Genomic DNA, 18,152 nt, shown 5'->3' with positions numbered 1-18,152 from the left:
GTGGCCTCACCTCAAGCACTGGGTGCAGGTTTGGGCACCACAATATATGAAGGACAAAAAGCAATTAGAAAGTGTCCAAGAGAAGGTTACAAAGACACGGAAAGGTCAAGAGGGCAAGATGTATGAGGAGAGGGTATTCTATGTTTCTATGATTAATTTTCATAAATGTTATACATCCAGAAATTTACTGCATCTTTTTAAGAACCTCATAAAGCGCAACAAAGAGAAGTGCAAAGTCCTGTGCCTGGGGAGGACACCCAGCTGGAAAGTAGCTTTGCAGACAAGGAATTTGGGGTCCTGGTGGACACTGAGTTGAACATGAGTCAGGACCATGCCCTTGCTGTGAAGACTAATGCTGTATTAGGCAAAACACTGTCAGCAAGTTAAGGGAGGTGATCCTTCTCCCCTGGTCAGCACTGGTGAGGTCATACCTGGAGTACTGTATTCAGTTTTGGGCTCTTTTGTACAAGAGAGACATACAAGGGAGACCAACAAAGAGCTAGTAAGATGATAAAGGGACTGGAGCGCCGCTTCTATGAGGAAAGGCTGGGAGAGCTGGGGCTCTATAGCCAAAAGAGAAGGCTCAGGGTGATTTTTTGACGCGTAAAAACTTGAAGGAAGAAAGAATTTGGAGCTGAGCTCTTCTCAGTGTTGTCCAGCGACAGGACAAGAAGCAATCAGCATGAACTGGAACAAAAGAGGTGATGTCTGAAAAATCAGAAACACTTATTGTGCATGCAGGTGATGGAATACTGGCAAAGTTTGCCCATAGACTGTGGAGCCTCCTCCCTGGAGACACTCAAAACCCACCTCCACATAGGCCAAGGCAGCCTGCTCCAGGTGTCCCTGCTTGAGTAGGAGACTGAACCAGATATCCTCCTGAAGTTCCCTCCTACCTCAGCTATTCTATCTACAGAAATACTGATCGCTATTCAAGAGGATGCCTCAAAACTAGCTTACTATCAAATATATATATACATATTTTAAATAGTATTTGTAGCACCTCTTCTAAGACAGGTATCTTCCACTTAACAGCAAACAGGAGATAACTGTTCCTTAAGAATGCTTCTAGTTAGGGACATAATAGAGGTGTAAAGACAGCAACTGCTTCCCTTCCCTCCTCCCCCCTCAAAAACGAACGAACAAACAAACAAAAAAACCAACCCAACCTGGTGTCTGCTCTATTTTGGCACCGTGAAACAGGCTTAGTTTCAGCAGCAATTACAGGCAGATTTACTCTTTTAGTGCTTTAGAAATACTGGCACTAACATGTTGCCACTCTTGAAATCAAATATGAATCTATTTAATTGAAAAAAACAATATTTTCCTTACGCTGTTGGATTTTATTTTCAAGGTTTCTGCTATTTGAAACAAAAAAAAGAGAAGAGCTGATACAGTATTGTAGAGCATCCCTTGTTTTTTTCCCCCACGATGAGGGTAGTGAGACACTGGGGCAGGTTGCCTACGGGCTTTGTGTGCCCCATCATTAGAAGTGTTGAGTTGGTCAGTGCTTTGAGCAACATGTTCTAGTGAAAGATGCCCCTGCCCATGGTGAGGAGGATGGACTATAATATCTTTAGAGGTCCTTTCCAACCCAAATCATTCTTGATTCTATTAAAGGGACATTTGCTGCATGAAAACCTATGCAGATGCCTATGCTTAGATAGTATAGTAGCTCTACCTTCTGTATCAAAATTCCTTCTGTAGTGAACATAAATCAAACTTTTTTTCTCAGTGAGAGCTTCTTTATTACTTTTTACCTAAACCAGCTCTGGGTCCAATCTAGTGCAGCAAGCTATTCTGGGTTATTAGTGCCAGCATCTAAAAAGGTGCACATTTGGTACGCTTTTAAAAACGATAGGTGTATTAGACCGCATAAAGTGACCAGTGAGAAAACAGCTTGCTTGTTATGTGCACTCCAGTTGGTCAGTTTAACTTCGTACTTCTTTTTTTTCCCCTAGCACTAATCAGTCATATACCTTTGAGCTTACATAAAGTTGCTAAGCTAGCAGTCAAGAGTTTATTTTGTCACAGCATCCACAAGGTTCCCCTCCACCCCATAAGCGTCTGAAAATCCGTAAATATTCTCAAGAGAAGAAAACAATGAGCATTTAAAACCAACTTCCAAAGGCAGGGGAAGCACCTTATTAGCATTGAAAAAGAAAAGCCACCAGAGATGTCTCCTTCTAGAAAGATCATTGTTAACAGTCTGGCGAGAAGACAACGGGCATTATGGTGTATGGCTCACATCGCCCTTCGGCTGCAGCCCTCTCCTCAAACACACCGAGCCTTGAACCCTCCCCACACCGCGGCGGTGCGGTGCGGGCCGGACCAGGCCAGGTCAGCGGGGCGGGTGGAGCTTTCCCCGCCCCTTCTCCCAGGGTCTTCTTAAGGAGAGGAGCGGCCGTCGAAAAGAGGTGCTTCTTTCACACCCCCCTTAAGAAAGAAAAAAAAGAAAAAAAAAAAGAAAAAGAAAAAAAAGAATACAAAAAAAGCGGGGTTCTTCAGTGTTTGTTTTCCCGACGCCCCTATTGTTTTTGTTTTAAAGGCCTCGTTTGTTTTTTAAGCGTGTGGGCGGTGTCACAGCTCCGGGGAACGATGGTAAGTTGGGGCGGGGGACAACGGGGGGTCGGGCGGGTTGGTAGCAGGGTGTGAGGTGCGCCGGGCTCGGTTGTCGGGGCCTCCTGTAGCATAGCGGTTGCGCTTGGGGCCCGCGTCGTGCCGCGGGGGTAGGGCGAGGGATTGGGAGCCCCTCCGCGTTTTGTGGAGTCTCCGAGAATTACTGCCTTTTACAATAGGTTCTAGAATTTTACGCGTAGGGTATGAATTTTAGTGGTACTGCGGGAAAACGGTAATAAAAGAAGGCTGAGATATGAGTTGGTGTCGTGGTGTGAGGAGGACTTCGAGGCAGGAGACGCGTCGTGCCGCAAGCGGCCATTTTGTGACTCCGAGCACAGAGTCACGGCCCTGATACTCCGCCGCCTCCGACCCGTGCCCCGAGGTGGCAGTCGCACCCGCTCGTCGCTTGAGCCCGGCGTGACGCCTTGCCTGCCCGCCGCGGGCTCTCCTATCTGCTCCGTCTGTCCTCAGCCTTTTGCCACTCCCCCCCTTTCTCATTCCTTGAGCCCGTCCGGGCCCGTGACCCGTTTCCCGGCGCCGAGCTGTTGAGCCGTCCGAGCGGCCCGTTGTCGCCCTGGAAGCTCCGGCTCCACCCGGCGGTTTCCGGCAGCGCTCCGCTGGGATGCTGCCCGGCCCCGCACATGCCCCCTCCATGCAGAGTGTCCTTCGGCTTCGAGAGTTTTCTGTGTAATGTGGCCCACGTTGGGACGAAGCGTGTCTTCGCCGGGTCCGGGTACAGTTCTGGTTGGTGCTAAACATATGCAGGGAAGGCAGCGGTAAAGATGTCGAGATGACCGTGCTCTGGAGTATGAGCCGGCGGCTGAAACTAAACTGGTTGCACGCAGGGCTGTTTTTCAAGAGGTTCATTCGTTTTCGGGCTCTGTAACGCTGACACCTCAGCAGCTTCCCGGCAGGACCTGGTAGAGGAGCTGAGCAGCGCTGCTGCATGGCTCCCCCTGCCGCCTCCGGGCGGGAGCAACGCCCTGGAGACGCCGCCATCTTCTCCTTCCGCAGCGGCTGCCATGGCAACCGAGTGACCGTCGGGAAGGCGGGTAGCGGGCGTGAATAGGGCGCTGGATGTCCCTTGTTTGAAATAAACCCCGAGTGAGTTCACGGAGGAAGCAGGCTGAGCCATCGGGAAGCAGCGCTTCTGTGGCCGAAGGACTTGCAGACATCACACAGTTCGGCAGTTCCACCCCTTTTGTTTACCAACCCGTGCTGTAATTCACGGGTTATTCCTTTTTCCTGCCTTGAAGTCGATGCTTTATGAAACAATGCAGAGAGTAAATTACTTTACTTGTGATAAAGAAAAAGGTCTAGGGGAAATGAAATTCAGTCGGTTGAAAAGCTGAATAAACCATGAGTCTCTTCACACCTAGAAATAGCTTTTCTAAGTTACTTTCTGAGCTTCAGAGACAGACAGAGAAGCTCTGCTTAAGGCGGTTTTAAATGACTTGGTCACCTCAGTTAGATGCAGTGATCCTTATGGGTCCTCTCCAGCTTGGGTTATTCTCTGATTTGGCTAATGTTCTAGCTTCATGGTACATAATTCATCAGTTTAAGTGTTGTTTTTACAGTTTTGGGAATTGGAAATGACATAGGCTTTGGATACTGATTCAGCAGTGGTGTAGATTGCCCATAGTATGCACAGAATTAAGGCTGCATTGGGTAGTAAAATAACAATGACACTTTAAGCTGATGAAATAAGGGTGATGCTTTGTTTTGATTGACGGATGTTTTGTTGCAGTAGTGAAGGCTTCAAAAATAACTTGAAAAGGAGAAAGCTATTGTTTCATGTCTTCATACTATAATAGTTCTTTGTCATGTTCATCGGTAGCTCCTTTTTATGTTCTGAGAAATAAGCATGTTAATGCATCCGAAAGCTTATTTTTGATGTTGAAAAGTTTGTCGCTGTGCCTGAAGAATTCATTTGCTCCTTTCGATATTTAATGTGCAGTAGGGTTGAAGAACTGTATAAGGATTGTATTTTCTTTGAAAGTTTTATTCTGCATCTTTATTGTGAGAAACTAATGATGTGCTTCCATGGCAGCCAAGGCCATTTCTTACCTGCATGTCAGCAGTATCTGTATGCCGACCCACTTTCTTGTGCTGATTCTGGCTCTCCTGGGTGCATTTGCTATGAGCTGCTTCCCGTTTAAAGTTGCCAGAGAATTTGCACAGCCAACTGAATGCTTTCTTTGAGCTTTGGTTACTGAAGCAGGTCCAAAAAGAGGGAGTGGTAGATGCTAACAGGTCAGCTTAAGGTTGCTGTGAAGTTGGTCTCATATTTGAGTTAAAATGTTCTTTGTTTGGGGGTGTGGTCAAATAAGTGGCCTCCAGCTCTCCTCTTGATTCCTTCTTGCTGTGATGTGTTCTCATGCCAGAGCAAGTGTTTATGCAACAGTGGATTGAGCTTGGATCAGAAGCAGATTTGTCTGAAAACTACAACTGTTTTTCTTCTGTGAAATGCGGGCCTCTTTTCCCTTTGCAGTGGTGTAAAGAGCTGTCTTGGTACAACAGGGAGGAAGCGGGAATGCTGTTCTTTATCTGCATGCAACAAAAGTAATCTGTGACACAGTTTGCAGTTGGTAGCATATAGTTGGTGAAGTTATATGCAAGCTATAGACAAGAACATGGTACTGGGTGTGATGGAGCGCATTTTTTCTGTATCCACTGAATCTAAGGTGGCTCTGATGCTTATTTGATAGCACAGTAAGCTGATTATTGAAAGTAACAATACTAATCTGGTCAGAACTTCGTCTCTTAATGCTATTCTTTCTCAAAAACTAAGCTTAATGTGAATAGATAACTGTTGAATCTTGTGCAGAGGAGGTGTAAGAGAAGAGATGGGTCAGACTGTCTCTGCTTTCTAGGAGTAGTCTGGTGTTAATTTGGTTCAGTCGTGTAGAAATCATACCTGTGGAAAGCTGAATTCTAGTTTTGGCATTAATTGCTGGTTGTCCATGTGACACAGTTCAGTTTGGTTCTTGTCGTTTTCTTATTTCCTTTCTGGATGTCCAGTTTAAATGAACATTGATCGCTTGCCGCTGCAGTTTAAATAACTCTGTGTTAAATGTGTAATTTGTTACATTGAAAATTGGGTACTAGTGATTGTAAATTATTATTAGGTTTCAAAATATCAGTAACCTCAACTAAATCAAAAGGTCTGCGGATCTGAAATAGGGATGATGCCACACCAGGTGAGCTGTAAGGAAGAGATCATTAATGATTTGAGATGTCTTAATACAGAGAAATGAGCGCTACTGACGTGGTCAAAGTAGTTTTTTCTACAAGGCAGATAAAGAATGGCATGTACCTAGAACCATTCATTCAGTTGAGAAGATGAGGAACTGAAGTTTCATCTGTCTGTGGTGTATTTCAGTTCTTACAAATATCTTTGTATAGCATTTGAGGTGTGTTTTAGTGTAGGGAACATGTCTTGGTGGCATCAGCAGCGGGAAATGGAATTGTGTGTAGTCAGTGTGAACAAACGATTCCCTAAATAAATGTTAATCCAGAATCCACTTTCCTCTTGCCTGAATGGAATGAGACACTTTGTGAGTTAAATTCAAGTCTAAAAGGTGCATGTAGGATGTGGGTGTGCAAAGCACTGTAGTTATTCCATGACACCATGTAGATACGTGCAGGGCATGCTTAAGATCCTGCTGTGGTGCATGCCACTCAGTGACAAGTTCGTAGTCGTTTGTGTTTCTCTTGTGGTTAAATTGACAAGAACTTTTTCTGAGGCGCAGATAAAGAGTGAATGTTGTATCAAGATTGTGTGATCTACCTCACAGCTAAATTGTAGTGCAACTCTGTCCATCGTTCCAAGCAATTTCATAAGGTTTGCTCGCTTCTTGAGCATTTCAGGCTTTTGATTGGGAAGATGATGGAATTTATTCATTGGATAAACAATTCACAGTAAAGAATTTAAGTATTTCTTGCTTGCATCTAAAAGGAATTGTGTAGAACTTTGAGATGAATCATTTTGGGGTTCTCCTTGTAAGTTGGGTGGTGACAACAATGGTTATGAAGCTTCCAGTTGAGCAAGGCTGCTTAGTGTAGCCTTGCATGAGTCTAGATCTGACATCTTAATCTGACATCTTAACCTCGAAGAGGAGTTGGTTCACACTTATCTCTATGAATGTTCCATTTGCAGTAAATACTTCCTTTAAGTAACTGGGAAGATGCTACTGACGTTTGTGGTCTCAAACTGTATCTGTAGGAAGATGAAAGCTTACCTAGAAGCGTATTATGATGTGACTGAAATATTTCTGTTTAACCTTTTCAGTCTGCAAATGCGGAAGCCCAATGTGGAAGTATCTCGGAGGATAATACCCATTTGTCAACAACCTGCCAAGGATATGTTTTACCAGAAGGAAAAATCATGCCCAATACAGTCTTTGTTGGTGGAATTGATATAAGGGTATTTATATACTTTCAATATTTTCAAACTACGTGCAATGTGCTCCAGTGGGAAAGAAATAAGAATTTTAACTTCTGGAGGTCTTTTTTAGTTGGGTCTTTACCAAAATAATGTATTGTGAGAAGGGAACTTCAAAACAGAGCAATAAGATTTTCCTGGAATACTAGGAGGTGGGTTTAAAAATAGTACTTGTTGCTTTAAAACGATTGTAACAGTTTACTGTGAGAAGTAGTTCAAGACTTTGTTTCTTTTAGATGAATGAAGCAGAAATTCGAAGTTACTTTGAGCAGTATGGTACTGTGAAGGAGGTGAAAATAATCACTGACAGAACCGGTGTTTCCAAAGGGTGAGCACAATGTCATTGGTTACTGCTTATGTAGTAAAGTAATTTTAACATAAATGATGTCTGTTGTTGTTGTTCACTTACGATGCTTAAGCCTTTCAAATCAAGGTGAATTAAAGTGAAACATGTAAAACTAGACTGATCTTAAACCTGTGTAATCTTACAGTTTAGATCAGGACAGATTTTATGTTGTTGGTGTGCATGTTCACAGAAAAATAGTGTTGTTATTTAACCAATGGGAGCAAAGCATAAAACTTAATGGAGGCTTGTGGAGGCTGTTCTTTCACAGCCTGAAATTTATTTATTTTTTTATGGCCATAGCAATCAAGCAGCAACAATCAGTGTAGTACCACTAATGTAATTAAGGGAGAGAGTAGACTTTCATTGGGGACTGCAGTCTTTGGTTGCTCGGGGATAAGTTGGAGGCAATAAGTTGGAGGTTTCAGGTGGTGGGTGAAACTTAAGGGATGGTAGAAAGTTACTGAGAAATTCCCATTGGATGTATAGAAAGAACTCTGATCTGTAGTGAAGAACTCAAGATGCCTAGGACTCTGCTCAGTTGAGTTCAGAGGAAGCTCTCCCAGCTTTGAAATTAGACTTGTTTTGTGAGTAAGGCTTCACCTCTGAAGGTGCACCAGTTCCTTTCTGTGTCTGAGCACATTCCAAAACGTAGCATGTTTTTTATTGTTTTTCATAGGCACGTATAGTAATGAGCTGAAAATATTGAGCTTAATGTCTCTTGCCTCATCTTTGTGGTGAATTCTAGTGTGTGATTAGCAAGCGTATGTTCTGGTTATTGATAAATTGCCATATTCCATTGATTGACATACTCTGCTATAGTCCTGAGAATTGTCTCCGGTATTAAGGCTTAAATAAGAGATAGATAAATTTAAAACCTCTTTTGGGATCACTTCCTCCAGTGGTGTAATTATTCCTGTAGTTCCTCCTTTGGTTCAAACCTCTGCAGTAAATATGGAATTTAGAACATCCTAATTAAAGGAGCTTTTGGCTTTCTGATGCTACTAATATTAACAATAGTACTCACTAGAGTAACGTAAATGGGAGAGTATTGAATCTGGCGTTTAATTCCTTTCATTTGGCCCAGTGTGCTGTCAGTCAGCAACAAAAGTACTTTCATGCTGAATTATATATTAATGTCCTGTTAATATCAATGAATGTTCTTTTAACTGTTTCAGTTTTTTAAAAAAGAATAATATATATTTATTTCTTTTCAGGTATGGATTTGTTTCGTTCCTGGACAATGTGGATGTTCAAAAAATTGTAGAGGTAAGCTCTTTATGTCTTAAGCTGTCAGAAGAGCCTTCTGTATGAAGGTTGTAGGTGTGGTTAGGGAAAACCAGTCCCACTGATAGAACTGCCCTGAAGTAAACTTGCTTAAATATTGTGGTGATTTAACCCAGCAGGTTGCAAAGTACCATGTAGTATTTTCTTTACTGCACTCCTTCCCAGTGGTATGGAAAGATAATTAAAAACAAACCCAGAAATTACCACAACGTAGAGCTTGTGAGTTGAGGTGAAAACTGTTTACCAAGAGAATAGGAAGAGGAAAGATGGATAACAGTTGTGATAATTGTGTGTGTGTCTGTAACTATTATCCTTTACACGCATATATTAAAAAACAAGGGATGCACAAGCAATGCTCACCACCGACCCAGCGATGCCCAGCTAGTCCCTGAGCAGTGGCAGGCTGCCTGATGAACTCCCCTTTTCATACTTTACTTCTACATGATATCACTTGTTACGAAATATCCCCTTAGCAAGTTTAGGTCGGTTGTCCTGATTCTGTGCCCTCCCAGTTCCTTGTGCCTCCACCAGTGCTGTTGGTGAAAGGACAGTAGGAAAAGCTGAGGAAAAAAAATGCTCAGAAACGGCTGGAAGCATCAGTTAGTTTCAGTCAATGTTGTGTTTTTTTTTTTCCTAAAACCAAAACAAAGCATCATACCAGACACTGAAGGAAAGCAACTCTGTCCCAGCTGAAACTAAAATATCTGCTGTTGTTGCTGTATGCTCTTTGTATATCAAGTCAGAAACAAATTAATGTAGTCCTGGTCTTGGTGCAATTTAAAGTCTTGGATCTGTTGGAAAATTTGAAGGAAGAAAGGTAAGTGGCTGCATACTGAGGCAATGATAAAACAGCAAAGATTGGCATGGATAGTGTGCATAAAACAGAATGAAACCTGGCAGTTGCTTATGAGTAATTTAAGCATACGAGGCTTGTGAAGTTCCTGAGTAGATACATGGGTGTAGTGAGAGCATTGCAGGAGGTTAAAGGCTTGGACTGTTGAACGGGAAAGAAGGAAAATGGAGGCTGTACGGTATCCTGAAAGTTAAACTGACCAACCCACCTTACTGATTCTCCAGCTCATGGAATAACGTGCTTTTCAGTCACAGATCAGTGTCCATGGCAAAAGGCTGAAACTGGGACCAGCGATTAGAAAACAACAAAACTTGTGTAAGTATATATGAAGTCAGATGATAAGTTTAGATTTTTCATAATTAATACATCAACATTCTGGCAAGTCCCTTTTTTTTCTTGTGAGGTGTACATTGCACATCAGTTGCATTGCATTGCAACTGATGTCAGCTCTAAATCACAGCCTCACTGTTGGTGGGATGTTCAGCTTTTGATGATAAAATTGAATGAAGATTAGGAGCACAATCTGTAATAGCTGAAAATGCAACATAGTTGAGTCACGGAGCTGAATTTAAGAGTCAGAATGTTGAAAAGTTTTTTGCAAGTTGAAATCAGGTTTTTATGAAATACATGTTTTAATGTTTGTTTTTCTTTGCCTTAAAACAAGGTTCTTACGTGCAGCCTAGGCCATTGGCTTTCAATCCTCCTGCACCACAGTTCCATAGTGTATGGAGTAATCAAAATACAGAGACTTATGTGCAGCCTCAAGCTGTGGTGAGCCCACTAACTCAGTATGTACAGGTAAGGTTATTGGTGCTGCTATTCTGGAATTGGAATTAAATGTTCGTGACAATGTAAGCTAATGTCCAGCTTCTCAAATCCATGTAAAGATTCCAATCTCATCTTACCTGCACATTTTTGTCTTACATTTCCCCATAAAGGTCTTAACTTCCAACTACTTGAAAAGAACTTCCAACAGGCCTGGAAAAATTAATTGAATCATTGATGTCATCTCTTTATAAAACAATGCACTTTTTATGTTGAAAATAAGAACTCTTGCAGACGGAACATTCAATTAAAATAATAGTTGTGAAGTGGACTTGCTGCTTGTCGTGCATCCAGATATTGGTGGTATCGTCTTACTGAAGTAAACCACTGGTGTTAAAATCCAGTGTTTTCAATTACGGAAGCAGAATTTGGCTGTGTTACTCTTTTCTCCTAGTGAAGCAAATTCTTGTTTGTTGAACTATTGCTGCCTTTGTAGGGACAGTCATGCTGATCACAGCAGATACCATAACACCTTGTTTTGAACTCAAATTTGAGTTTAAAAACAACTTCTATTTTGTAGACGTATGCATACAGTTCACCAGCTTTATTGATACAGCAGCAAGTTCCTGTAGGATATCAGCCAGCATACAACTATCAGGTATGTAATTCTTTTAAGTTTGAGCAATAAAGTTGTTGGGAGTCTCAGCATTAAAGGTGTTTTCAGGGATAAAGAGCCTTTTAAGGAAACTTAACAGTTAAACCTGTTGCATGTCATTAGATGAGTGGTATGGATGGAAGTATTGAAAGGTGGCAATGTTTGGTTCGAAAAAGTGATCGTTTAGAATAGTATGTCTTATGGGAAGAAACTTTGCACTTGTTTGGTGTAAACAAGATCAACTGCTTATGCAATAAACAGAACTGCCAGTCAGACTTAAAAATGTGGGATATATTCCAGAAGTAGAAAAATGTTCTCCTGAGCTGTAAAAATGTACAGAAGGGTACTTGGTACCAGTTCTTGAGCTCGTAATGGAAATGTGTAGGTTGTCTTTGTTCTCTCAGACTAAATGAGGTAGTTTAGTAACTGTGGAAACTGAAGGTGTGAGATGTTTTGTCAGTCTGGCTGCTGTGATTGCACTTAGTTCTTTTCCTAATCTTTAGAAATCTCTCTTAAATTTAAATGAGAATAGGTAGGCTGTTGAATTTGTGGTAGGACAGACTTTGTGCTGAGCACTATATGAGGTCCATGTGAAAAAGGATTTTCTCTTTCTTAGTGCAGCATGGTACCAGGTGTGAAGTATGATGTGTACATATATTGTGGCTCTTGAAGAGCAGTTACCTGTGTGGGGAGGTGAATAAATAAAAGCTGATTATTCTTCAATTTCTCTTTAAGGCCCCTCCACAATGGGTTCCTGGGGAGCAAAGAAACTATGTTATGCCTCCGGTAAGTCTGCAGCATTTACTTTGAAGACTTCTGAGTTAAGTGTTTCAATACTTAAAAGAAAATTAGACTGTTGGTTAACCAAGTGTGTGTGAAATCCAGTCTATATAAATCTGTAGCTGCTGAAGGTAAATAGTTGTTTAGGTCTGCCTTCTGATGTGATTGTTTGAACTGTATGACCAAACCAGAGCTGTCGGTCTTGTACTGTTAGTAGTTAGCGAATTCTGAAATTTTAATATGGAAACAAGATTGGTTCTTCATGCAAAGCTGAAGGAAGAATAATGTCTAAACACAAGCTGTATTTTTAAGATGTATAAAATACTGCTGGTTTTTCCAGTTCTTTTGCAGACTCGTAAAAGACGTCAGAATATTTTTCTTTGCAGATGATGTTTTTGGTTCAAGAGCTCTTTTGAGCAGTTAGTGAGGTTGCTACAGACTAGATGATGCTGGTGTCTTCCAAGGAGATAACTTTTTGTGGTTTCACATAAGTGGCATCCACAAGAGAGGAAAATTATATGATAGTGCTTTAACAGGATCAGTTTTGATCTTAAATTGGCATCTTGTATTCCTCAGTTAAAATATTGTATTTTTAGAGTACTATTTCTATGAAGTGCTAATATCTTTCAAGCTTGTTCCCAGCAGATGTGTGTAGACTCTGGAAGGTAAATAGAGGAGAGGTGGTTCCATCAATTGTTCTCCAATCAGAAAACAACACTTTATGCATATATATTGCTCTTGGCATTCATTTGATTGTCTCTGATTATGTTAGAAGAGAACTTGGTTCAAATCTAAGCTTTGTTTTCAGCCTTTTTCTTTGTGGAAAGTCTGTATTTCTGTTAGTGATGAGATGTATTTGCTAAATAACTTTGACAAGAAAGCGTGCTAAGGAGTTAGCTTTCAGGAGTAATTGTAGTGAGGGGGAAAGATGTGTTGATAAGTATTCTTTTTGGAAGGGGCTAGAACTGTCTTTAAAACAGATGAGGATACAGTGTTATCTCACTTGTGAAGCTTTACCAAAAGGATAAGGCTGACATTGCCTCTTGATAGCTGGGAACAAGTGACAACATAGTTACGCATATTGCAGTGTTACTAAAATACTTCGCTATCTTAAATACACAGGTTTATACTTCGGTAAACTATCACTACAGTGAGGATCCAGAGTTTATGCAGACAGAATGTGCTGCTCCAGAGCCCCCACAGTCGTCTGGTAATAGTCCACAAAAAGTAAGTTCTTTTTCAGAGCGTTTTGTTAGTCCTGTTTTCAGGTGTTTTGTGTGTGAGAGCTGTCTGGCTTGGTGAAGAGGTCAGAAGACCTCTTCATCACCCCTAGAATTAAGTTTGTAATGATCATTTCAGCCACTTAATCCACTTTAATTTCTGCATGATTTCAGAAGGCTATCTTGCTTCCTTGAAGCTATTAATACCTAGTCTGTAGTATTTAGTGGTGTGTAACTTGTTTGTGTCAAGATTTTAGTTAATCTGATAAGAATTATGGAAGAATTGTAGCTACTAAAAGGGCAGATTGGGCAGCAGTTCCCATTTTACTCATGAATCTCAAAGACATGTAGATGGGTGAAATTTATTACTGTTTTCTCTGCTTGCATTTGTGGAAAGCTATCTCTGTTTGGACAGCAGTTGGCTCTGAATTTCTTTCTTTAAAGAAATTACTGCTCTCCTATCTGCCTCTTGTACAACTGTACTGGATGTCACTGATAGAAACGTTTACATTGTAAGTGACAACTGGGGGTGTTGACACCCATTAACAACGTTAAAGGGAAAGTTTCAGTAAGTAAGAAAACTGAGGAGTTCTGAATGAAACGTAAACCTTGTGACAGACTCATGCTGCTGGTAGTAGGATAACTGATAGAGGTGCATCTGTAACAACTGGAACTTCTATTTCAGAAGTCTGTGGACAGGAGCATACAAACAGTAGTATCTTGTCTGTTTAATCCTGAAAACCGTCTGAGGAATGCCTTTGTATCACAAGAAGACTACTTTAGGGTATGTAGTGAAAGCAAAACTAAATCCCTAAAACCAGCTGATCTTAACTTTGTTCATATATAGGATGCCATAAAGACAAAGATTTATTTGTACTTGCTTGAGGTTTTTACTCTTTGTATGTGCACGGAGATGAATGGTTAGCTTGCAGCTGGTTAATACTGAAAGAAAACTGCAGAAATTGAGTTCACTGGATTTAAGTGCATTGATACAAGGCTGCATAAGAACTGCTGAGCAGTCAGCTATTGGATATTTGGAGCTAATCATCTCTCAGGAGCAATCTGCTGAAAGCTAAGCAGATTGCATTGTGTAAACAAGAGAGCAGAGTTAAATGTTTATGGTCTTTTCTCCACTTAAATACCCACTGTGGATGTCTATCTGTACTTTGGTTAAAAAGTAGGTAATTTACACAGTAGACTGTAGTTAGGTCAGTATACCTGACTGTGAGGCATTAACAGAAAGCTTTTTTGCTGTGCATTCAGTCTTCATAGAGGTCTGGTTTCCAGTTACATTCTCTTGTTTTATATTAGGGTTTCAACATTATACTTAAAAGCCTGCTACTTTTTTTTGTTTTTAAAAAGACAGGTGTGAAGTAGGCACCTGTATTGTGAAGCACAGAGAAGCTGTGTTGGGCAGATTTGGAGAGGACTGAGTAATACAGAGAATGTCTTGAGATATTTCTGAAGCTTTTCTTGCTTTGTTGTGATTGTTGTCTAGAAACATGGTGATTTTCTTTGGTTTTTTTTTTTCCTCTTATTCCAGGAGCGGAGGGCGCATCACTTCAGAAAAGGAAGAGCCGTGCTCAAAAGTGTTTGATGAACAAAGACTTTGAAGTACATAAATGTATTACTTTGATGTTCCTACTGTTCAGTTTAGTAAGATGTGTAGTAAAAAAAGTGTAACCTTTTTCAAAGAGTTGCTTCAAGTTGATGTTTGTGTTCTGTTTTACCTGTTCCAGAGTAGATATTTTTGCTTGACAAGTTTGAAGTTGTAAGAGTTGAAGTATTTCCAGGTTTTATTACTAGCTTGCATGCTTTTCCCGCTAACTAACTGAAATGCTGATCTTAAGGAATTGATATGGGGAAGGGGAAGAAAGAAAAACACTCTTTGTTTGGTACATGTGGATTTTCTTCTGAGCTTTAAGGTACAGTTTGTTGCATGTTAAGATTTAGTTCTTATTTAACCACAGTTTTAAGTTACTAATGTCAACCAGTTACCTCTTGCAGTTCAAAAGTTGAAGCAGTTCCTTGTCCAAGATGGGAGTATTTTAAAACTGAGCTCTTAATCAGTGGAACAGAAGACGTCAAAGTCTAACTCAACTGAAGCCCTTTAAGTCCTGGTTCTCTTTAGGCTACCTAATCAATGTCTTTGTTTGCTAATGACAGTTTGTCTACGTGAATCCTAAAATTCCTGTATGTAACTTAAGATGCCAGAATGTAAGTAGCTGCATTACTCGGTGGAGCATGTTTTGTTTTTTCCTTACTGGATTAATTTTAGCAATGCCTGTATCTTAAAATTGTGAGAAAATACTGCATTTAAAATATGCCTAACTTTGTGATGCAAAGTGTTAATCAAAGAATACATGTAAGCATATTTTAATAATAATTATGTAGATTTTAGTCATGTATTTTGAAACAATTAAAATTTTTTAATTTTGACTTGCATTCGCAGTGTGAGTGACATCTTAATGTAATACTTTTTAATTCTAAGCTGCTTTGAGCAAGGCATACAGCATAGTATTTATTGAAGGAATTGAAGATTTGTTACCCTACGTAAGAATTCCAGTTACTGCAAGTGTTCAGCAGCAAACTTTCACATTTGGTATTAGTTCCTACCTGCGGTTTTGAAAGAGTACAACTGAGAACAGCACTCAGTCTTGTATGTGTGCTGAGTCCTAGTCTGATTTATTTCTCTTATTGCTATCCTTACGCCTCAGTCTCTCCAAATAAAAAAGTAATTCCTGCTTTGTAGGTGTGTATATATGAAAGAATAGAATGGCATGTCCTACTTCAGATGTCTAGAAGTAGATGTCAGTGAAACATGCAGTAAGAACCGAGTTGTTATGGATCTTGATGGTGGACTATAAGATGCAGCATGAAGATGTCCCAGGACTGTTCCTTAGGAGCAGGAGTGCTCAAGATGAGATTATTAAATTGGGGTGGGGGGGGTGGGGGGAGAAATGGAGATGGGGCTTGGGGGATAGCAATAACAATTGGTGCAATTCTATATGAAATTACTCAGTAACAGTGTTCTGGCAGCATAAATTGGCTTGAAGTTGTTAGCTTTTTATCTCTGCTCAGACTGTCCCCTATTGCTAAAGATGCTGTGCCCTTAAGTGTGTTTCCATACTATCAATACCGTGTCTTTCTCAACCTGTTGCTTCAATAGTATCGTTTGGTATACTTAACTTCTTCCATGTTTCCAGCTTCTGTGTAAGTGGTTTTCAATCGTACACAATTAAACTCCACATACAAGTAATCTAGAGTTTTCCGAGTACAAGAACCCTTTCCTTTGCATCTTTAAGAACGTAAGCAGCAGCCTACTTAGGTTGTTACATCTGTGATGCCAGTTTATTGATAAAGGTAATTGTTTTCTTTTGCAAAAGCGGAATTCATTTTGGCTTAATGTTCTAGTTGGCTTAATTGCCTTGGGATGTATTTGATTCTTTATGCTGTAGCTATAAGAAAACATGATCTGCCTGTATGTAGCTTTCATTGAAGAGTCTCAACACCAAAAGAAGGAAATAAAAACAGAAGATATCTAAATAAAGTGTGAATTTTACGTTTATTTGACCAAGTGTTTCCAATAAGACCATCTGGTGAGCAAGTTGATTGTTCAGTATGTTTGAAATGGTTGGTGCTAGATAGGAGCTCTTCTTACAAGCATGCTGAGAAGGCTTATAGTGAAATTCATAGCTCGGGCCTTACAAGCACCATTTATTTTCTCTTCCATTAGATCATGTTGAGCTACTTCTGCTAGCCATTTCTCACCCGTAGGAAACACTATAATCTTTTTTATTCCCATCTGGGAATTGTACATTTTGTGGCATGTACCATTAAATGTAACAAGTTATAACTAAGATTATACATCTTTAATGTTTGTTTGAAGTACCCTGTAAGCATAACACAAAAGTAGAAGGTAAATCTCTTTTGTGTTTGGAAAGTTAAAACATCTGTTAGAATGGCTGTAGCTTAAGGCAATTTGAAAGTAGGTGCACAGTTGTGAGTTTGTAACACCTGTATTCCTAAATTGAGTGGACCATGTTATAGGTAGTGGGTGCAGTAATAGATTCCTATGGATATGCCTTTTATTTATTTATTTTAAACTTGTGCAAGCAAGACAAGTTTTTCCTGACTTGTCCTTGTGGCTTAACCTGACAAGCACAACGCAGCTGTTAGCTCAGTCCCCGCTTTGGTGAGATTAGGGAGAGCGTGGCAGGGGAGAGAATGAGGGAGGAACTAGGGGGTCGAGATAAGGGCAGTTTAATAGGGAAGAGAGAAAAATACACAAAACAAATGGTGTGCAGTTTGCTCACGGAACAGCACTTCTTGCACCTGGCCAACTACCCAGTTTTATTCAGTATGACGGCATCTGGTATGAAATACCCCTTTGGCCAGTGTAGGCCAGTTTATTAGTGTGGCAGTGTTCCCTCCTGGCTCTTTGTGTACCTCAAGCTTCCTTGCTGGCAGCAAGGCAGCAGGAGAGGCAGAAAGTCCTTGGCTCTGTGTAAGCACTGCTCAGCAATAACTAAAATGTGGGTGTTATTTTCTTCCTAGATCTAAAACATGTGGCATCGCACCAGCTGTAATGAAGAAAATTAACCATGCTAGCAGAAATCAGGACGCTCAAGTATGTTTTGTGTGGGATCCAAAAGCTTGCAAGTTTCCTGTAACTACTAAGCCAGCTTTTTGCATTAGTTTTGTTTTTGTATTGGTTGTTAAGGTAAGCTAGCAAAGCAGTGTTTGCATTTACTTGGTATTATGCGGTTAAGGCACTTGATTATTTTATTGTCCTTAAAGAAGTGTCTTAGTGTGCTGTGTGGATCTGTGGCCTTTTCAAACTCTTTGCAAGCTTTGCCACCTGACAGAATAGTTTTGAAATGAGACAGCCAGCCAGATGGTATCCTTGGATCTCTGTTGGGATGATGGTCTGTCTGGCACAGACATGAATTTTCTGTCAAAATGGAAATATTTTTTCCTTCTAGGTATTTGTGCATTAAACTAAGATGCAAATTTCAGTCTTGCATGAAGATTATCTGGTACTTGAATGCTACAAAGAAACAAAAGAATGTTCCCTTAATTGCATTTTACAAGGTTTTCTTATGAGTGTCATAATGAAGCAATTACTTCTCAGAGTCCACTCATCTGTAGCCTGTAGATGTCTGCAGGAAGGTGTTGGTGGACCA

The 18,152-nt window shown here is 40.5% G+C and overlaps 1 protein-coding gene across 1 annotated transcript; it reads left to right on the top strand.

Annotated features, from left to right (window-relative positions):
- The first annotated feature begins 2,441 nt into the window (after positions 1-2,441).
- DAZL (deleted in azoospermia like) lies at positions 2,442-15,885 on the top strand. The gene is made up of 11 exons (XM_072329449.1): positions 2,442-2,601; positions 6,911-7,045; positions 7,300-7,391; positions 8,624-8,675; positions 9,795-9,861; positions 10,211-10,344; positions 10,892-10,969; positions 11,702-11,752; positions 12,869-12,973; positions 13,652-13,750; positions 14,510-15,885. Exons 1-11 carry the CDS (start codon positions 2,599-2,601, stop codon positions 14,561-14,563), a joined length of 870 nt encoding a protein of 289 aa, XP_072185550.1. The 5' UTR covers positions 2,442-2,598; the 3' UTR covers positions 14,564-15,885.
- The last annotated feature ends 2,267 nt before the right edge of the window (positions 15,886-18,152 follow it).

Source organism: Excalfactoria chinensis, chromosome 2 (genome assembly GCF_039878825.1).
Source record: "Excalfactoria chinensis isolate bCotChi1 chromosome 2, bCotChi1.hap2, whole genome shotgun sequence".
Taxonomy (NCBI): domain Eukaryota; kingdom Metazoa; phylum Chordata; class Aves; order Galliformes; family Phasianidae; genus Excalfactoria; species Excalfactoria chinensis.
The sequence above is the reverse complement of the archived record's forward strand: the minus strand, read 5'-3'. Positions and strand labels throughout refer to the sequence as shown.